We start from the raw sequence: 21,717 nt of genomic DNA on the forward strand, positions 1-21,717 counted from the left end.
TGAAACCAGTGAGATAGATGTAAATATTAGCTGATACTCCATACCAGAAATGACCTGTCTTTTACGTCCTCTCACTGTTCTGGTAGAAGCCTACCAGAATGCAGGACACATGTTTTCCAACTCAATAGCAGGTATCCAGCTGGAGAAATGAGTTTCCTTGAATTATGGACATATGCTATATATCCCACTTCAACATGTCAGATCATGTTCCATCTCCATAAAATTTGACACTGCATAAAACAATCTGCTTTGAATTTGCCTGCGTATAGTTCCTCACACAACCCCATCCCCCTGCTAGAATAGAGATGAAGCTGCATGCCCTGGAGTTTCTGGTGAAACTTATGCCACAAGCAGAAAAGACCAGAAGCAAAGAAGAAAGGAAGCAAAGGCATCATTAGGCTATACCAACTAAAACAAATTCCACCGGTGCCCTGATGAACCTGTCCTGGTGGTTGCCAAGAGTGGGCAGAGCAGCCCAGAACTAGCAATGTAAGCAGACACTTTAGAAATATCAAGCTATAAAAAGCATGATACGTAAGAGAACATTTGTTCAGGCCTTCTCTGAGCTACTTTAGCTCTTTCAAATCTTGTAACAATGCAATACTTAAAAGACAGCTAGGGGTAGATGTCCCCGCAAATCCTAGTACTCAGCAATATGGAAAAATTCAGAAATTTTTCATGTGTTGTGAAGACAGTCAGTTGCGCAGACACCTGTTATGACTAGTCAACAGGGCCAGGAGAAAATTCCACAGGAAATATAGAAAGGGTTTTTGTTGTTTTTCAAGAAAATGTCAACATTTTCAAATTGTTTGGCACACTTTCAATGGCCCCAGGGTGATCCCACCTGGTTTAGCCCCTCTCAGAGCACTCTCTACCTCCCAAAGATGCCCATTCCTCCTTAGGAAGAAATTTAAAGTCAGAAATACTAGAGAAGTCCTTAAATGATGAACAATTCTTCTTTATTTCCTCCATCTCTCCCCAAACCTTCCAGCCAGACTTGCTGTAGCTGTTTTATGTTTGACAGCTCTGCTGCCCATTTTGTCAGTGATGAATTTGTTTGCACTGTCTCCCAGCAGAGCTGTCTTTGGCAGAGGTACATCCCAGGTTAAATAGGTTTGTGGAACTCTGTTCTACAAGAACAAAAAGAAACAGCAATTGAATGATAGATAGGAGGGGCAGTCTAACATCAGCATTGTGAATGAAAATAGTCTGCTTATAGGGCTTGGTGTTAGATATTGGCAAAGAGGAACAGGAGGATGTTTTATAGAATTCCAGTTCTGGGTGACAGCAGTAATTTATTTCACTCTAAAATAACAGAACAAAGCAATGAACATTTGGGAGCTTGTGACATACTCAGTGCTGATCTTATTCAGCAGTGAAACAGATATATGAATAGGCTGATTAGCAAGATTCAGTTCACTGCTGTTCAGAGGTCCTGACACAGACACATTCAAGACCTGGTTTCTCTTGGGTCTGCAGGACTTCTGGTACATGATGGACCAGAGCTTTCTGTGTGCTTTTAACTGGCAAGTCACAATAAGATACAAATCTCCTCTGCAGAGTTCGTCACACAAATCAATATGAATAGTAAATGATGAACAGAACAACAGAAATTGCAAATTGCCATGCTTGAGAACAGAGAACAGTCTCTGAAAAGTGTTTGTGAGTCAGCTGCAGTACACGAACAGTGTCGGGTGCACAATATCCACTGGAAAGTTGAGCTAACTGTTTTGGTTTTGGTTTTTTTGAGGAAGTTGGGGTTTGGGGCTTTTTTTTTGGTCTCATTTGAACATATCAGCATCAAAAACCAGCTTGAGTCTGGTAAATTCACAGAAGCCCATCAAAATAGCACATTGTTGTCATGCCATAAACCACTGTTTGTTTTATGATAGCAACAAGAGACTCTTACCAAGTACAGGACTCTGCTGGTGTAGGACTGAACAAAAGGTCTTATTCTCAAGCATTCAGCTGGCTGTATTAAACAGAATGCCTTATATAAAGCTATGGGAGACCTTTATTCCACTCTGCTCAGTACTAATGACATCTCCGCAGGAGTACTGTCCAGTTTAGGTGCCACAATAGGCATCGCAATAAATCCCCTTATTCCCACTTTAAGAGGAAAATTTAGGCCTGTATTTCTCAAGGGAGTTAATTGCAGAGTGCATAAGAGAATTTTTAGGAGTGCCATGGCATCCAAATCTCCTTGGTCTCAGGCAGTTAACGATGAAAAGACCTTACGAGCTGCCATGCTGTAGAGAGTGCTCTGTGCACGGAGGTCCTGGGAGCCACACTGCTCCCTTTTCCAATGAACCAAGCAAGGCCCATCCTGGCAGTCATTTCTCAAAATACCTCTCAGAGCACAGGGAGAGAGAAGCCAAAGAACGCCTGGTTTATGGACTTTAGCACAACACAGGCATGATCTGCCCAGTCTTAAATATATATCTGTCATACCCGATACACTTAATCACCAGTGTTATTCAGTCTGGGGTCAGCAGACCACCAATGGCCCAGAAGACATCAGAAAATGATCTTCAAAAGCATTTTGTCTAAAATTGGACATAGAACTTTATTTGAGCCATCATCAGTCCAAAGCACTGCGGAATATTTACTGCATCTGACATATAACGGCCCAGTTATTATATCCTGCAATAGGGCAACAGCATTGTTTTGTTAATTCATATGTAGATTTTTATTCCACTATAAAGACCAGATTCTTTCCTGCAGAAGCATTATCTAGCCAAATTCTCCACTGCACAGCTTATGCATAAGATTATCCCTCCTTACATGTAATATTTTACACTTGTTGCTATTACATTTCATTGTACATATCCCAAACCACTTCTTTAATGTAGCAAGATAATTTGGAACTCCCTCTTCTTAAGTGCTTGAGTTTCACTTCACATTTATCAAAGAAGAAAATGAGACTAGCTGGATATGATTTGTTCTGCATAAATTCATGTTGGATGTCTTTATCATGTTGTTATTCTGCGATTGCTATTTTATCAAGCATTTATTTTTTTTAGGTCTTTTTCAAAGTATTTGAGGCAAGCTGGCTAATGTGTAACTTCTGGGTACTTCTTCATTCTTCTGTGTGTTCTTAAAGATAATTCTTAATATTTCAAAAGTGGCTGTGCTTATTTCTTTGATTATGCCAGAGTAAATGTCATCAGGGCTTCCTGCTTTGAATATTTTATTCAGATACCCTTTCACTTTTTTTCCCCTGATCTGACCTGTTTTTCAATTCTCTTGCTAGCCCTAATTGTGTTAGGCCTCTGGTACCAGGTATCCCTTATTTGCAAAGAATAAGGTGCTCCACACTTTGCTCTGTGTCATTTGTGCTTTGTTCACCATTCTAGTGAAATGATAATCCTTTTCTTTCTTTTGTTCTTATTCCTGTTTCTGGTGCCTTTAACATTCTTTAGACTTGAGCCTTTCTCTTACCCTAGTGCAGCATCTTTTTTTCACTTTTTGTGAGTTGCCTTCTTGTTTTCAGATGATCAGTCAGCTCCTGACTCAGTCTCCCTGATTTCTTACTGGGCTGTCCCAGCAAGACAACTTCTTACAGGGCCTTTAATACAGGGCCTTTTTCCAACTTGCCTTTCAACTCCTTTCTCCTTCCAGTTCCTCCCTGCAGAACCTTCTCTATCAGTTCCCTGAAATTATGGAGATCTGCTTTACAGGAATCATTTAGTGTTGCTCTCTTCCTCTCAATCCTCTTCCACAGACACATGAGCTCCAATCACCTTCTAGCAAGTTGCTCTTTATTAGTCATATCTGTCATAGCCTTATCTGGCCATGTCTCCTCTAACTGCCTCCACTGTTTGAAACAAAAAGTTGTCCCAACACATTCCAAAAACTTGAGAAACTGTCTGTGTTCTGCTGTTTTTTTCTTCCAGCAAATATCTGGTTAGATAAAGTCCTCGATTACCACTACCTCCTGTCCTCTGGACACTCACAGTAGTTGCTCGAAAAATGTTACATTGACCTCCTCCTTCTCCTCATTAAGTAATCGTTAGGAGAGCTTTACAGTTCCTCTTCATTTTATCTTCAACAAGTCTGTCCCTCCCCTCTTTCTGGCCTTACACACATTCCTAATATACCAGATAATACTCTTCCCTTTTTTTCTGCCTGTCCTTCCTACACAAATTATACTCCCTGCTACTATTCAAGTGCGGCAATTTATTCCACTGAGTCTGTGTCATGCTGATTAAACTGTAGCCTTTGTTGTGTCCCAAGACTTCTAGTTCTTCCTGTTTATTCTCCATACTCTTAGCATTAGTGTAAAGACATCTCAGATGTTTGGCAGTTTGCCCATACGTTATCCCTTTTGTTCTTCTGTGGCCCTCCTGCAATTTCCCACTTCCACCCTAGAAATGAATTGTCAACCAAAACACCAATTTTCTTCTTTCACCTGAGCTCGCTCTTAGCCACCCAGTTCAAAGCTCTCGTTGTTAGATTGGCATGTTGGTATCCTAGGATTCTTCTCACTTATTCTACCCTAGTACTCTCTTAAGTATTAAGTGTACTAAAATTCTTGCATTCAGAAAAATATCCGTCTTCCACAGATTAAAAAATAGTCTGCAGGATGAAAATTCTCCAAAAAGTCTTTAAAAAGGGGGGGGGGGGGGCAGAAAGCTATTAGTGGGAAAAGTGGCCTTACGGGATAAAAGTGCCCGCTCTGATTTTAGACTTCTCAGTTCCAGGAAAAGGGCTGACTGCATACCTAGTTAAAACCAGTTCTAGTTTTGTGACAGACAGGTGGCCAAAATGCCAACACATGGTTGAATATAGCATCCCATATGCTGCTCCAGGCTGATGCAGTGCAAAATTAGCTCAGGTTAAAACACTGGGAGAACCCTTTTTAATTCCCAGCAATATAATGGGCTAAATCATAATGCATATTAACTAATATTGATTGGACAAGTGGTACTTTTCAGGACTGTAGTCATCGAGAAACAGACAATGAGCACAGTAGTGGTACTATGTTGACTCTCCTCTCTCACAATAATGAACAGCTGGAACTTCCACAGTTTACAACCAGTCTGACATTGTAAAGAAACAAGAGCAAATATTTGGAAATCTAATCGTATAACAGAGCTGAATGCTGACAAGAGAACCCCACTCTAAAGTAGTATACTCCTTTATAGCACATGGGCCTCTATATAGCAGAACAAACTATATGCTATTGAAATCCTGTTTTGCTGCCTAGACTCTGAATGATTGACAAGCATAAATTTCAGTCATTTGACTTCCTCAAGGCTTCAGATGGGCTTTTGAAGCAAAGATTAAGAGATTATAAAGAAATATGTTTTATACAATATGATCAACTCTGTCCCCCAGCTAACATTTGAGGTACTTCTGGTCTCACATCTGTGTAAAAATAAACATGCTTATTTTACACATTTCAGTAATCTAACCTCTCATCAACATGGAGATAGCGAGGAAGAAGACTGGACCTATTGTTCATGGGGGGCGTTCCACTATTTTTCGACACAAATCATTTGTAAAATTACGAGAGCCCCCATAAGTCAATGTAAGAGGGAGTTTGGGGTCTAAAAAGGAGGACCAGCACTTACAAAGGAAGAGATTAAGCCTTATTCTATTTTTTTCATGCAAATATTCTCTATTTAATTGTTCCATTGCATACCTATATTTCAAGGAAGTGTCAATGGTTTTCTTGTGTTTGAGCAACACAGTCAGTGAGATCGATGAATTGCAAAACGTTTGCTGATACACATCACACAATCAGACAGATTCACTTGAGTTGTCTTTTATTTGCTGGTATCTATTCCCACTACTTAATAGATTCTGCTCCCTCTTCTGGCCGGCAACATAATAAAAGAAATTGTTTCCCCTTTTTGAATACGATTTTGAGCATGGGGAGTTGAGAAATGGAAAAGAAAATTCGTATTACTTTGGCAGGACAGAGAGATCTGAGCTACACTTCCACTGAATCACCATATTTGGATTGCTCTGTAACAGAGGCTTACAGTATTTGTGGTAAAAGCTGAAAAAATAATCACTGGTATTTTTTGTTCAGTTCACTGGTGAGCACTTGGGGGGAGGGCAGGAGAGAGGGAGAGAGGAAGGGAGGTGCAAGGAAGGAAAGACAATCTATCAGCTTCGCTCTATCTTTACACATCTCCTTTTCAAAATTGTACTGCGCCTTCTCAGTTTTGTTCAAAAGAATATTGCAGAACTAAAAAAGGAAACGAACAGAGATTCCATCTTTAGGAATAGTAGACTTGCCAAAATAGACTTAGATAATATTATATTAACTATAGCATCCAAAAGACACACTCAAAAAGGCCAGCATTTCCTCTCTTCTAATAGTAAAATCCAAAAGATTTGTCTCCAAAATAGATACTCCAGATTCTGACCATTTTTGCACCTTTTCAGGTCCTCTCACTTGCCTGGAGGTCAACAAGCACAGCCACTTGGGACCAAGGGCTTTCAAACCTTTTCTGGCCATCAAAGATGTTCCCCAAAAATCAGCTAACGTAAGAGAAGGTACAAATAGTTCTGCAATGTACATCCAAGACAGCAAAATCTTCACTGCTGCTGCTTTGAGGACTTCTTCTAAGGAGAGATTTCTCAGGCCTCTCAGAGGTGTATTTTGTCTGACGAAACTCCCCAATACAACTTCTGAGGTGTATCAGAAAAGACAGCTCAGTGATAATACAGCTTGCTAGTAAGCACGCGAGGTAAGGGCTTGTAATAGAAGCAATATTGTTTTTACACTGAAAGGAACTTGCACTGAAAAACAGTGTATTATTTTAGCTGAAGCATTGTCTATACATCTGATGCTTTGTTTGCTCGCTGGACAGTGAAATTAAGCAATGATTCATTCAGCCTTTAAATGCTTTGCTATCTGTGAATTTTGTAAAATTTCAGATTTTTACATCATGGTCATTTCCAGTTTATGGTGTCTTATCTATCTTGATTGCCTTTCATTATAGAATGTATTCCAGCTTGTTGGGGCGCAGATTTTCTTTGTACCATTTTTCCATCGCTTTCGGTTATAATGAGAGTGGACGCTCGATCCACAGTGGAACCCTGCACAGAAAACCAGGTAGGTCGGAGCAGCAATCAACGTTCACAAAAGCCAGCATTTGCCAGTGTGCCGCTAGCTGCAAACAAACAGTGAACTGGGCTTTAAAACTAAAGCTCTTTTTAAAGCGGCTATTTCCAAACTTACTTTTAGTCACAAACTTGAAACACTATTAAATACTAAGCAGAAGTATTCCTCTGGAAGTTGCACACAAACTAAGGCTGGACCCTTGTAGTGGTCTCTCAGCTGCCGGTATTCAAACTCGCGGGTCCAATTCTGGAATCCTTTGTTCAGTCCGAGTCCAAGGGAGTGAGCGTTTGCCAGAGAAAAATGTGTGAGATCAGATCTTGTGATCTGGTAAAAATTCCACTTGCCATGAAAAGAACCTTGTTTTCAAACACATTCCAGAGTTCCTACAAGGTGAGCGGTTCTTTCAACTCTCGTGCATTTGAGATGAACCTTTCTTTTAAGAGACTCCAGCTAAGAGCCCCCACACCGCCTGCGCTCGCAGAGCACCGGGGCCTCTGCACACATTGTTATGAGAGAGGACTGCAGTTCTTCTCTTAGCGAAACAGCTACTCATTGAATAGTTCTTCATTATCTAAGAGATAACCAGGAAATATTTAATAAATATATTACCCATTGCATCAAAAATAAATATCATTTATAAAACATTCATTATCTTTTGCTTGTCATCATAATACAGTGTATATAAATGTGCCCAGTACAGATGATATTTACAAATGCTTGCCTGAAATTTTTCCAATTAATGTATTCCCCCAATTACATTAACATAAATCACTGCATAAAATGCATAAAATCATAATGCAACTTCTTGCATATTTATGCCACCAGCATATACCAAAGAGGAAACTAATGATCTTATGAGCATACAAAAAGTCTTCAGATAGGAAGAATGGCTTTAGGTAAGTCTTAAAGTGGCACTTACTCCAACTTAACCCGACAGCATTTGACAACTGGAGCCAATGTTTACTTGAGAACTCATAATTACTTAATCAAATAATAGAACATATAAAAGCAAGTTGACTTTTTGAAAAAAAAAAAGTTTAATAATACAGTAATAGTTGTAGTATCGTCCAGTAAAGGTGTATCGTAAAAATGTTCTGAATATTAATTTACCTCAGATAACTTTAGAGTTGTAAATACTTTCATTATAGTGAGGTAGACAGTAAAAAAAAACCCTTTTTTTTCCCTCCATTATTAGCACAGAATTTAAATCTTGTAATAATATTTTAAGAAAATGATAATGTTAAGTAAGAATGAAATATTTGATTAATGCTTAATTCTGTACAACTCAAATATAAACTTTAAAAAATATTAGAAATTATAACATTTTGAGTGCATAAAATGTTTTGTACATTAAAAAAAAGAAATGCATGTTGTTCATCTCCATTTTGCACTTTTCAGTCTGTTTAAATAAACAAATATTTACAACTTTTATATGAACAACAGTGCATCCAAAGCAAAATGTGCATTTTAAATTATTGCTCCTGGTCGAGTCTTTTTATTATCATTTTATATTATTATTCTCTTCTCTCTCTCTTTTTTTTTCCACCTGTTTGTAGCTCTGCAAAACCAGATAAGCTAACAATTCTAGAAATCAGTGGGGGAAAGCCTGAAACTACAGACATAATAGTTACATTAAGAAAGGGCTAGGCATGCTTCGAAGTGCACTTTCCTCAGGTGAAGCCATAGTTGAGACCACAGGTGGGAAAGAAACAGAAATTCTACATAAATGCCTTTTCCAGCACGACGATGGCAGATAATACTGCTGCAGGTTGACAGAGCTACCTGGCTGGAGCTTCCTAGCGAACCTGTTGTTGCACTGCTGCGCTCTTCGCGGACTCCAAGGAGTTTCCGTTCCCATTCACCCCCGGCCGTGCTTTCTGCAACACTTCGCTCTTTTCACAGTTTTTCATTACTGCCTTAAAATATAACCTAACTGGTAATTACAATCTCGAACAATTCTTTTTTTTTTTTTTCCTTTTGTCTCTTTTTCTCCTTTGAAAGAGAGGGGAGTGGCCGTAGGCTATTTCTGGCCGGTAATCTTGCAGGAATGTGAAAGAGAGAGGGCAGAAATGAAACAGCCCTTTTCGGAGAAACTTCAGAGCCAGGGGTTCGTCTGCTCCCGCTCCCTCCCCCGGCCGCTCCTGTAGCTCGGGGAATTGCCGCCCCCTCGGCGGGAGGGACAGATCGCCAGATAAACGCGGCCCAGGGGCTGCGGGGCCTCTCCGCCGCGCTCGCTCCCGCCCGGCGAGGCCTCCGCGGCCGCAGGTGCCCACCTCAGCCCCGCGCCGGCCCCTCACCGCGGCGCCGGGGCCGCTCGCTCCCCGCTGCCGCCCGCGGGCGCGGCCGTGCCGCGAGGGGCGGGCGGGAGGAGGCGGCCGCGGCCCCACGTGCTGGCCGCCCCGCGCCGCGCCGCGCCGGCCCCGCGCTGCCGCCCGCCCCGTCGCGCGGGGGCGCCGGGCCGCGGCCGGCGGGCGCCGCTTTCCTCGCCGCGACGACGCTCCCCGGCGGGCGGCCCTCGCCCGCCGCCGCTCGGCCGCAGGGAGCCCGGCTCCCGCCGGGGGCCGCCCGCTACCTGCAGCCGCAGGACTCCACCACCATGTCCTCGTACTGCTTGTACACCACGTTGTTGCCCGCGTCGATGTAGAGGATGCTGATGGGCGTGAGCTTGGTGGGCACGCAGCAGCTGGGCGGCGTGGAGCCGGGGTCCATGGAGTTCATGAGGGTCTGGATGATGGCGTGGTTCGTGGGCTCCAGGTGGGAGCGCAGCGGGAAGTCACAGACGCCCTCGCAGTGGTAGGCCTCGTACTCGAGGGGGGCGATAATCCAGTCGTCCCAGCCCAGCTCCTTGAAGTTGACGTGCAGCGGCTTCCTGCTGCAGCGCAGCCGCGACTTCTTGCCGTGCCGCTTGCCGTGGCGGCTGGCGAAGGCGGTGCGGCGCTGGCGCCGCGCCGAGCGGCGCAGGGCGGCGGGCGGCGGCGGGCCCAGCTCGGCGCGGGGCTCCCCCAGCAGGCTGCCGCGCCGCGAGCGGCTGAACACCACGAGCAGCGCCCGCTCCTGCGGCGCCCGCACCCGCCGCCCGAAGCCCAGGCCCCGCAGGTCCAGCCAGCGCGGCGGCGGCCGCCCGCCGCCCGCCGAGGCGCGCAGCTCCAGGCACAGCTGCTTCCAGGGCCGCTGCCCCCGCAGGCCCTGCCGCACGTCGAAGACCTCCCAGCCGGCGGCGGGGGCCGCCCGCAGGTCCAGCGTGCGCGAGTCCAGCGGCCGCGGCGAGAGGCAGGGGAAGAGCTGCACGTGCGGCAGGGCGGCGGGCGGCGGCGGCGGGCGGCCGCCGGGGGCGCGGCGGAAGAGCCGCAGCTCGGCCCCCACCAGCTCCTCTGTGTCTGAGAGCGTCGATACATCAAACAAATACTTCTGTCTCCTTAAAGGAGTGGGCGAGAGATCGTCTGCGAGATAAAAAATAATTACAGTCAGTTTCACTCAAGGGGATCTTCCGAGAGGTCTCCCGGCAGGGAAGGGGCGGGCGCGCCGCGGGGGGCCAGCTAGGGCCGCTCCTGCCGCCCCCCGCGCCGGGGCGGCCCCGGCCCCGGCCCCGGCCCGGTCACAGCGGTCCCCGCGGCTCCCTCCCTCCCGAGCGGGCGGCAGGGAAAAGAGGAGAAGAGGAGGCAGGAGAGGTATGGAAAGACCCGCAGCCGCCCCGGGGACGGGGGGGAGCCCCCGCTCCGCGCACACCCGCCGCACCGCGGGGCGGTAATAAGCCGCTGCTCGCGCTGTATACACGCACGTATATATCCTGCTCCGAGGGGAGAACCTGGACTTCTTTTTTGACAGATTCGTGCACGAAGTGTAGCGCAGAAAGCAAACCACATTCCCCTGAGCTGCTTTCCAATAAAATGTTTACAACACAGCAAATACAAAAATTCCCAAAGCCCCTGGGTTTCCCCAGAAGCTAGTAAAGCTTGTGTATATTTCAATAGTAAAAGTGTCACTGGAGCCTCTGTCTGGCAGCCCCTCGCCGCTTTTCCAAGCACAGCCTACTCCAGAGGTAGAAATGGAGACTAAAGAAATGCACAGCTCCCTGTTATTTATCGATTTCAAAGGTCATTGGTATTTCTAATCAGTGTGTTTCACAACTTCAGGTCTCCCTGACAGGTCTGGGGGAGCCTGCTTGGGGGCAGGAGGGACTGCTGGATGATTTATGTAAACCAAGACCTTCGGACATGCCAAAGCAATGTACAAATCAGTGCGGATTAACATACTCGAAAGTCGCCCTGCGCCACTGCCTGTTCCCAAAGGCGCGACCACGGCGTGGAGTTCAACGGGGACAGCGGGAATTGCCGGGGAAGAAACGTCGCCGCCGCCCCAGGGCAGGGCAGCGGGCAGCAGTGCCGGTGTGCCGGGCTCAGCGTTTCCCTCGTCCCCTGCGGAGCCGGCGGCGAGGCCCCGCTCTGGGCCCGGCCGCGCCGGGCACCCTTGCGGCGTCCCCCGCCCGCGGGGCTCGGTGCTTCGGCCCGGCAGGCGCTCGCACACCGCCCCTGCCCCAGGGCGACGGGGCTGGGCCCCCCTCCTGGCCCCCAGCCTGGCACTCAGGGTCACCGGGGAGAAGGAGTTTGGGGTCGCACCCGATCCCCGTCCTTCTACCAGCCTCGCTGCAGCGCAACTTCGCCCCCGCCGTGACCGTGTGTCAGGGCAAGCGCTGCATAAATAGGTCAGTTCCTTTACGCATCCCCGGGAATTTGGACCGAGGCCTGGACAGTCCCAGCCCCCGCCTTCCACTTCAGACTCCGCGGTTTCCCCCCAGCGAGGCTGCGCCTTCCCCGGCGAAGATCACCCGGCAGGAGCAACCCCCGGGCCCCCCCGCAGCCCGGGACAGCCCTGCCTCCGCGCACCCTGCGCGGGGGCGTCCCGCGGTGTGCGCGCCACCGAGTCTGCACAAAGCACCCCCCCCCCCAAAAAAAAGAGAGAATACCCCTGGTGACCACAACAGCTGCTAAAACGATCCACTGAAAAGTGAAATTCAGCGGGAGCTGCCTCTATTCACTGCAGGGACCCGACCGGCATTCGACCCATGGGCCGCATGTCGGTTTGGGGGTGTTTTTCCCCCTTCACACGGTGCGGCTTCTCCCGCGGGCGGGGGCGCCCTGCGGCCCCCCCGGGCCGGAGCGGACGGCTCCACCGTCGGGCGCCCGTCCTGCACGGCCGACCCGCAGGGCTTGCCCGGCTCCCTGCAGGGAGCCCCGCTGCGGGGTCGGCGCTCCGCCGGCTGCGGGAGGAGGCGACTGGCAGCCCGGGAGAGCTCCGGGGCCGTCTTCCCCCCTGCGAGGGGTCCCGGGCTGGACTGGGAGTTTCAGCCAGAAGGGGATGTGCATTCCTCGAGCAAGAATGCGCAGGGTTCAGGCAGTGCCCTGCCTCCCTCCTCCTCCTCCTCCTCCTCGCATTTCACTTTCACTGCGCCCAGCGCCGCGTTCAGCCGCAGAGGAGAGGGCATCTGAGACGGCGGAGGCAGATCTGGCCCCAGCAGAGCTGTAGCAGTGCTTTCTGCCCCCCACCTTTCTCCACTCCAGGGACCCTCGAGGGAACCTGTTCCCCACCCCCACCCCGGCTTTAGGGTGTGGGCAGAGCCGGCCTTGGGCACAGCTCCGCTTTCGAGGCATCTTTCTGCTGGGATTGGGGGTAGGGGTGTCTCAGGCTTGGTTTCAAAGTGGATGCTCGTCCTGTTTGGTACTCCCCTTTCGTGACGGGGTGGAGGTGGGGGGGAGCTGTGCCTCCAGCCCCGCGTCTCTCCGGAGCCAAACCCGCACCGCCATCCTACAGCCACCCTCTGGCCTCCCCCTGCTGTCCCGGGACTCGGGCGGGGGGTGGGGGGCGTCCCGCAGAGGCTGCGCGGAGCCCGCACTGCCCCCGCACGCACGGCAAAACCTCAGCCGCCCTCCCCGCCTGCCCACTCGCCGCCGGCCCGTCCTGCCGCCGCCCGGCTCCCCGCGCCCGCGGCGCTCCGCGGAGGAGCGCGGCCGCCGGCGTTGGGGCGGGCGGGGGGGCAGCAGCCTCTCTGCGCGGGGCGCACAGGTGGGAGCGCGGCCCCGGGCGCCCTCGGCGCAGGCGGGCTGCTGCGGCGCGGGGAGACGGCACCGTCGGGGGCGACTTCCAGGCACGGGGCTAGACAGGAGGGAAACGGGGAAGGGCGGATATCCCCGCGGGTCCCTGTCGCTGAAAGCGACACGTCCGGGGCTATAAAGGCTCTGCAGACTCTTATTCGGCGGGGTAGGGGGCAAGTCAGCCCCGACCCTGCGATTATCGGGGGCTTTTTGGAGGGTGCGTTTAAAACCTGCTTTCAAACAACGTCTTCTGAACTTGTAGCTATGTGGAGTTTGAACGATTTTCATTCCCGCTCCGTGATTCCGCCCCGTTTGGCACGGCACGCTGCGGGGCATGGTCGAAAGCAAGGGAAATGTGCCCCTGGGTAAGCAGGTCGCAACGCCAGGTTTAGGTAACACCGACCCTTCGGTCAAAAACTCCCAGCGATTCATACAATTCCTGTCACTCGCTCCTTTATCAAAAAGGGGCAGGAATCTCGATTATTTCAAATAAGCAGCTTTGAATTCGATCAGATAAACACTATTTATTCACTCTTGTAACCTAATAATTGCAGATGAATGCATAATCCTAAACTATTATTGGCTCGTTCCCAACGCAGTCAAGAGGGTGGGAAAAACAGAGGAGAGAGGGAAGAGAAAGCAGTACCTCTAAAGCATCCGGGACTCGGGGAGAGATGGAGCTGGTTTTCGGAAGCTTTCTTCCAGCGAAGCTGCTGCCTTCCCAGCACGCAAAGGGAGCGGTAACAACGAAGGCGCGAGGACGCCCTGGCTTTCTCTCTCCCTTTGTGTGAGGATCACCCACGTCTTGGGACTTCTTTATTTTTTTCCTTTAAACCAAAGAAGTGGCTGGAGTGAAATGCGTCGTTTCAAACAGCCAATTCCAGATCTGCCTTTTTCTCAGGCCAGCTGAGGTTGTTATTATTGTTATTGCTGTTACTGAAACATTTGGAGAGAACAGCAAAGGCATCTCTCATCCAGCCAGGCAGGGGAGAGCCACATAATGGACTGCAGGGACGTGTTTATATTTGTAACGTTAATTTAGATGAATGTTAGTTACGTAATAAGTATTATTATTATTTCGACTCTCCACTGTTTATTTTTTCAGACGAAGATAAAATATTAGGGGCGGGGAGGGGAGAGAAGAAGGGATCAGATCTAGCTGGAATTAAAGCATGTGTCACTGGTGGGAGAAGAAAGCAACCACACGACGATCTGCCCTTCCCAAAGTGTCCTGGGAAACAGGCATGCCTTGGTGTTTTTCGGGCGGGCAGGGGAAGGGCCGTGCCGCCGGGGGGCTTCCCCGGGCCCCCGCCCGCCTCTTCCGCGGGTTTCCTCTGCTTTGCGGTGGCGGCGGGTTTATCATCTCCAAGGTTAAATTCATTATTGGGTTGAGACGCTCCCTTTATCTCCGTGTGTGAACCACCTCCTGCTTCCCAGCTCCACTTTCTAGTAGACAGCCTGGACTTCGAGGCAAGCCGGGGGTTAACGAAGGCTACACAGTTTCCCTTTTCATGGCAGATCAGGTACTGGGCTCCCAGCCAATTCATCAGGGCTCAGATCTTAACTTTACATCACTGCAAATTATACCCAAACCACATTCAAGAAGAATTTTCCCATTCCCAAATTCTCTTTCAAGCCATATTTAAACTCGCAAACCAAAAGCACATTTGCAGTGTAAAGACCCTTTGCAGACGCTCGCTCAACAATAATCTGGAAATTAAAACATATATCTCCCATAATTGTGACGGGCTGCCCACACATTGTCTGCAGAGTCACAACGCTGACAGGTATTTCTTTCGGAGCGTTACCCTAGCTGTGGAAACAAGAGGCTGCCTCTCCATGTGTGGTATTTCGCCGAGGCTGAATTCCACATCTTGGAGCGCCTGCCTCGCCGTGGTTTTTTATTACATCGGTTGATTAGATTTAAATGTTTCGTTCGCCTCGCTATCAAGTAACTGGGAAAGACCACACCTTCCTAGAACGAGTTCCTAATCCTGCCAAAATCTGAGCGAACTAATGGAGGGCTGTTTCCATTTTTTCCCCTGAGCGGGTAGGCACATGGCTGGAATATATCTTTGATCACCGCTTTGCTCTATCTGCCCCGGCAACGCCGGCTTCGTTCTCCGGCGGCATCCTCGGCCACCCGCTCTCCTCCACAGCCGCTTCCTATCTCGTTCCGAAATCCCACGAGCAAACTTCATCCTCCAGCTGCAGCCGCCCAGCGGCCACCGACCTGCCGCGGCCCTGCCACCGCGGGCGGCCCCGCGCTCCGCCGGCGGCAGCACCCGCGGGCAGCCCGGGCCCCCCAGCCCTGGCAGCCCCTCTCCGCCAGCAGCCGCCCCACGAGGCGGGCGGAGGCGGAGGGAGGTTTCCCTGGAGAGCTCCTACCTGCCGCCGGAGACCTTAATCGAGTCCCCGTCCCCACCCCCGTTTGCGAACGTTTCGCTACCCGAAATACTTCGATCGACGAGAAATCATGTTCTCCTGACCCCCCCTCCCTCCCCCAAAATTATTCCTGTTGCAAAAATTGGACTGAATGTTTCCGGCTCTGAGAGCTAAGGAAAGGAGAAAGCGGACGCTTTGGAGGATATTTCTGAGCGATAAATCCGGAAGCGCCGGGATGCATCAACACAACGTACAGATCTGGCCACAACCAGCGAGGACTGAACCGTCCTCTCCCGCTCAGAGACCAGATCTCAGGCACGCAGGGACTCCCAACCCACCCCGGTCTGCCGCGGAACCGACAGAGCAGCGAGCGCAAAGAAACGGGCATTTCTCCGTTCAGCTTATTTTCTCCTAAAGGACTACGAAGAGAGGAGGAAGATGAGGGAAGCGAGGCGCCCGGCGGCCCTGCCCAGCGCCGGGGTGTCGAGGCGGCAGCGGGCCGGCCCGGTGCCCCCGGCCCGCTCGGCTCCCCGTGACGGCCCGGCCGGCCGGCGCTGCGGCATCGCCCCGCGGGCGACGGGAGAGAAACCCACCTGAAACCAAAAGCTCGATCATCCCGCCCCCCAAAATAACCGCGGCCTCCCAGCAAGCCCCTCCGAGGGTTTTCCGAAGTTATAAATAAATAAATAAATAAAATCGTAGGACCGAGTCCGAAACGAGTCATCGGAATTGCCTGACACATTTTGAATGGCCTCCCTCCGGCTAGCAGGAGCGGCTCCACGGTCCCGCACTGCCCCGCGAAGCTACCTGTGCTCCGGCGCGGCCGCGGGAGTTGCGTCTCCCACCGCGGAGGACAGGGCTTGTGCCCCCGGGGCGCGGCGGGGCTCCGCTCTCGCCCAGACCACCCTCCCTATCCCTTTCACTTCTTTGTCCGAATCCCCGCGCCTCTGCTCGCAGAGGGTTCGCAAAAGAAACCAAACCAAACCAAACCAAACCAAACCAAACCAAAAAAAAAACCAAAGACGCCTATATAATTAAGAGGGAGAGAAGAGTCGTCCGGGAATTGCTTTGGAAACAACAGCGCCGAGCCTTCGGCACCCTCCCTCTCCCTCCCCTCCCTCCCTCGCCCCCTCTTAGCTCTCCGCTTAACTCCCGCAGCCTCGGGAGAGAGGTAGAAAGAAACAAAATCCCGCAGGCGAAGGCAATGCGGAGCCGCAGCCGCGTCCCCGAGTCCTCCGCGGGGCACGGCGGCCCGGTGCCGCTCCGGGGCTCCGCGGGCGCGGAGGAGCGGCCGCCGCGCCGGGACACTCGCTCCTTACCCGGGCGCGCGGTTCGCGTTGGAGGCGGCTGCTCGCTGCCGCGCTCCGGCCGTCTGGTCTGCATTAGTGTTTTTATAAGGGGCTCAAACAAATCGAATACAAGGTCACCAAATAATTAACAGTTGTGAATTCCCTCCTTCCCCATTAAAATACTTCCCTGCTTATATTTCATTTTCCTTCTGCCAACGACAACACTGCCTGGGCAAAGGCGCCGCGCAGATTACACTATATTGCAGCTTTCGGTCCACCCAGAAATCCGCTGTTTTGCATAAACATGTTGCATTAGATGAACTTCAAGTGGGATTTACGCTCTTTTCTTCTGCCACATGAACAGCCGGGCCATTTCCAGCTTCTGCACGTGGGATCTCCCCTTCCTTCTCCTCCTGCTCCCTCTCCTCACCCCCTTCGTGCCCTAATGGCAATAGAGAAATAACGATCATCGGACCCCTGCTCATCTGAACAAACTGCCTCTCAAGCGGAACACGAAACTGCACAAAGAAAAATGTGGGATGGGGAAAGGAGACGGTCTCGACCAATTTCAGTTTCCATCCCTTATACGCAGAGCTCAACTTTTCGTATGTGAAGCAATCTCCGCGGTAACGCGGATTCGGGAAAGTTTGCAGGCACAAAAGGGAAATGCGAGATCAAGCTACGGCAGCCTGCCCTTGTGGGTTTTACTTCTCACAGGAGATCCCTTTGAAAATCGCGCTCCCTCACCCCGCGATTATTTATTCTTTGTTTTCGGTTTGTCCCGAGCCGTGCCGCGTTTCTCGCCATTTGCGGGTTTGCTTGTTTATAACTCCCTTCTGCAGCTCCCTCCCGCTCCCTTTTCTCCTGCCAGGCGGAGTCCTTGCAGTTCCTAATTGTCCTGCCTTACTGTGGAGCTCCAATGCTGGGGGTCCTGAGGCCAGCGAGAGCACCATCTGCGTTTTAATGAGTTACTTCATGTGCCAACAGTAATTTTCCTACATTCAGCTAGGTCCTGTCTGATCTTGCGACCGTAACAAGGGGGAGCGAGTGGGGGGGGGGGGGCGGGAGGGGGTGGAGAAGGGGGAATCGCAAACCCGCTCCCCCCTTTCTGCACTCTTTTTCTAACGCTGAAAAAAATAATAATGCCGCAGTGTGGCTTTCCTCGCTCTCAAACTAGCCTGAAAGTGATCTTATTAGCTTTAGGAGGGCAGAAAGAAACAACATGCGAAGAGCAGTAACTGTTGGTGTCTGCACCGAGCTGCTCTTCCCGTCTTACCCGGGGACGGAGATGCTGACGGAGGGTTTGGGGCGCGACGTGCAGCCCTGCGGCTCGTCCCGCGGCTCTGCTCCACCACTAACCTACCAGCGCCCCGCAAATGACTGTCGAGCTTCATTTTTAACAGCCCTTTTCCTCCGGCTAACTTCATCTCGAAAACCCCTCCGGAGCACGCACGCACGCAAGCCCAAACCATTCGGGAAGTGCATTTCTCGGTACGACCGAAAGCCGCTTTAATACTGTTCCCCCAGCTGTTATCCCCCGAAATCCTGCAATTAGCAAGCCATGCGAGCAGACAAGGTATGGCCACGGCTGTCTCCTCCAGGATTCCTGCTTAGGTAAAAAGCAGCTCATCTAATTGGGTCAATTTGGGCGGCTATATTGTCTGCAAATGAATTGACAGAAACTTCCCCCCTCCGCTTTCCCTGAGCAAAGACTGTTCATCATCAGCACAACTCCAGCTCGCCAATTAACTGGGCTAGGAGCCCACAAGGAGGTGGGCAGTAAAATAGCTACCACTTCAGAGGAACGGAAGTTCTCTTGAAGTTTTTGGTGATGTGCCATTGGCTGGTCCACTTCATTATGGGAGACTAGACAATATTTGATATGTTATGACATGAACACTCAATTAGATCACTGAGTTGAAATACTCCAATCAGTGGCTTGATGCTAAGCAACCCTCAGAAGGTCCAGCAGAAGGTCACAGCCTGTGACACATCAAATCAAAATCAATGGGGAAAAGTGAGGCTTTTCCTTAATCAAACCAGGACTTCTGTTCGCAAATCACTTCCCCCGGAGCAGAATCTCCCATGCAGCAAGATGAGCTAAATTTGTTAAATTAACTGTCTGTCTTCTGGTTATCAAGAATAAGATGATCTTGAAAGCGGCTTTTTTTCCCCGCGGCTCGCAGAATTAGCACCCCATTTCCTCTCTTACGAGGAAAGCGAGTGAGGTCATTTTTACGGCTGAACTTTCGAAACCGTATTTCTAGAAAGTGAACCCTCCCCCCCCCCTTTAACAGCGATGAAGAAAATAACCCCCCTAAGGCAAAGACAGAAAGCTGGGCGCTTCCGACCGGGGGGGGGGGCACAACTTTGCGCGCTTCCCCGCACCCCCCGCGCTGCCGGCCCCGACGGCCGGGCCGGGCCCAGCCGCGCCGCGGGGCAGCCCAAGCCCAAGCAGGCGCCGCGCCGGGGGTCGCGGCTGGGAGGGGGGCTGAGCTCGGCCCCGCGCCGGGTTTGGGGCGCTGCGGCGAGGAGAGCACTGCCCGCTCGGGGAGGGAGGTGGCCGAGCGCTTTTCTGGGGTTTGGTTTTGTTTCGTGAGGGAGCTGCAGAGGAGCTTTCTCAGTGCCGCGTTTTGCGCAGAAATCGGCGTAAACCCGGGGAAGTGAAAGGGCTTTTCGGGCTCGCAGCGGCTGCTGAAGCCCGCGGCCGCGGCGGCTCGCTGTGCCTGCGCGGCCCGCCGCGGGCAGGTACCGGCGAGGGCTCCCGAGAGAGGGCAGCGATCCAGAGGAGGGTCTTAAAACTAGGAAGGGGGGGGGGAAGAATGTACAAACCTCATTAAGAACCAGTTAATTAGTCTGTCATGAATGGCTCGCAAGCCAGGATAACGTAAAAAAAGTTGGGGCTGGGGGGAAAGAAGGGGAGTTCTGTTTTTCTCTGGATCCCCAGTAGACCTCCGCCGCTGCCCAGAGTCCGAGCTATAACAACGAGGGAAAAGCAGAGCAAGGGCCTGGCCGGGGCTGCACGTCGCGGAGGTGCCCCCGGAGCTGGCCCCGCGGCACCGGCGCTGCCTGCGGCGGGCGGGGGCACGGCCGGGACCTGGGTGGCCCGGTGCGGCCCGCCCGTCCTGCCTGCGCCTCTGCCTGCTCCGGGCTGGCCACTGCCCCGCTGCCCCGGAGGTGTGGACATGCCGCCGCTGCCCGCCGCCCCGGGACGGATGGGGCAATCCCCCCCTTCCCCGCAATGCTGTAATGGGCGCAGGATCCGGCCCCGAAGCAGACGGCGAGCAGAAGGCGCCGCGGCAGCCCCAGCGGAGCCCCGCTGCGAGCCGCGCTCTGCCCGCTCCGTCGGGGAAGCTCGGGGCCGGGAGTTACCTGCGTTTCAAGCGGCCTCTCCGCAAGCTAAGCCGGCGCGTCTTGAGAGAGCCCGAGCAAACGCCGCTTCCCAGCCCGAGAGCTCTCAATCGCGGCTGGTGCTCCTCCAGGTAATCCTGATAAAGCAACCCTACATCAGAGCAGCTTTAGGCGGCAAATGTTTTCCCTCGGTCAGTTTGAACTTTATATTTGCCTTACAGCTGAAGCGATAAGAGTTCCTTTCTTTGGCAGATGGAAATAAACCAGAAGAGAAAAATTTCAAGGTTGCATTTACACCCAAACTGCGCCCGCAAATCTGGGGGTTGTTTCGCACTATCCCTTGCGGATTCACAAACGAACACGCATGTTTCCCTCACGCAGCATTTATGACCGCTGCAATCCGGGTTTACCGCTGCGGGCCAGTTGGCTTTAAAACAGAACAAAGCAATCTACCATTTACCAAAAGATCCACCTTTCTGTAACACCGAGGAGAAAAAAAAATCGCTAAAGCAACATGCTGCCGCCTCTCCAGCGCCCGGCTCCGCGGGAAGGCGGCCTCGCAGCGCGCTGCCCCGCGGCAGCGGAGCGCGGGGGCGAGGGGCTGCACGTCGGGGGTGGGGGCAGCCGTGTCCCGCCGAACTTACCTCGTCCCCGGTCCACAAAGCTAGTGATGGTGTTGGCGGACTTGGAGGACTGAAAAAAGCTGGCGTTGATGCCCAGTTTCTCCGCGATGGAGTAGGTCCTGAACAGAGACAGCATGTACTCGTGGGGCTCCGCCCGCGGGGGCGCCCGGCCCCCGGCGTGTTCCCCCTGCCGCGGGCGGCTCTCCCGGGGGGACCGCGGCACCCTGCGGCCCCGCCCGCCCTTGGAGGGGGCGGCGAGCTCCGTGGCGGCGGGGAGGGACGCCGGGCGGCAGCACGGTAAATCCCAGAGGAGGCTGGCGAGCAAGGCGGCGGAGAGCAGGGCCCGGCGCGCATTCATAGCGAGCGGCGGCGGGACGGCGGCGGCCCGACGTGCGGCTCCGGCGGCCCTCGGCGCGGCGGGGACTGCGCGGCGGCGCGGCGCGGCGTGGGGACTGCACCCGGGCGGGCCCGGCCCGGCGCGGCCCGCCCCGCCCCGCCGCGGCCCGGACCGCCCCGCCGCGGCCCGCCCCGGGGGCGGGCTGGGTGCCCCGCGCGGGGGCGGCGGGCGCGGGACCCCCGTAGGGGCGGGCTGGGTGCCCCGCGCGGGGGCGGCGGGCGCGGGACCCCCGTAGGGGCGGGCTGGGTGCCCCGCGCCGGGGGCGGCAGGCGCTGCCGGGGGTGGTGCGTGCTGCCGGGTGTGGCGGGCGCAGAGACCCCCGTGGGGGCAGGCTGGGTGCCCCGCGCTGGCAGTGGTGGGTCCTGCTGAGGGCAGTGGATGCGGGGAGCCAAGGGGAGTGGGGACCCCCGTGGAGGTGGGCTGGGTGCCCCGTGCTGGGGGTGGCGGGTGTGGGAGGCCAAAGGGAGTGGGGTTCCCTGTGGGGGGGCAAAGGGGGACCTCA

General features: G+C 52.6%; 1 protein-coding gene and 1 long non-coding RNA gene across 2 annotated transcripts; both read right to left on the bottom strand.

Moving 5' to 3' along the window:
• Positions 1-1,014: 1,014 nt before the first annotated feature.
• On the bottom strand, positions 1,015-9,399 carry LOC136991370 (uncharacterized). Its single transcript, XR_010883569.1, has 3 exons — positions 8,864-9,399; positions 5,648-7,652; positions 1,015-1,130 (listed from the first exon to the last, which is right to left on the bottom strand). It is a non-coding gene; the product is annotated as an uncharacterized lncRNA (long non-coding RNA).
• Positions 9,400-9,560: 161 nt separating this feature from the next.
• GDF6 (growth differentiation factor 6) lies at positions 9,561-21,219 on the bottom strand. Its single transcript, XM_067292304.1, has 2 exons — positions 20,840-21,219; positions 9,561-10,521 (listed from the first exon to the last, which is right to left on the bottom strand). The coding sequence occupies exons 1-2, from the start codon at positions 21,174-21,176 to the stop codon at positions 9,650-9,652; spliced, it is 1,209 nt and encodes a 402-aa protein (XP_067148405.1). The 5' UTR covers positions 21,177-21,219; the 3' UTR covers positions 9,561-9,649.
• Between the last annotated feature and the right edge of the window lie 498 nt (positions 21,220-21,717).

This window comes from Apteryx mantelli, chromosome 2 (assembly GCF_036417845.1).
Source record: "Apteryx mantelli isolate bAptMan1 chromosome 2, bAptMan1.hap1, whole genome shotgun sequence".
NCBI classification, from domain to species: Eukaryota; Metazoa; Chordata; class Aves; order Apterygiformes; family Apterygidae; genus Apteryx; species Apteryx mantelli.

What these genes read in the sequence shown, in the direction of transcription:
- GDF6 (XM_067292304.1), bottom strand. Translation starts at nt 21,176, where the DNA reads ATGAATGCGCGCCGGGCCCTGCTCTCCGCCGCCTTGCTCGCCAGCCTC. An exon ending in CTTTGTGGACCGGGGACGAG is followed by an intron (nt 10,522 to 20,839) that starts GTAAGTTCGGCG and finishes TTTATCTCGCAG; the next exon opens with ACGATCTCTCGCCCACTCCT.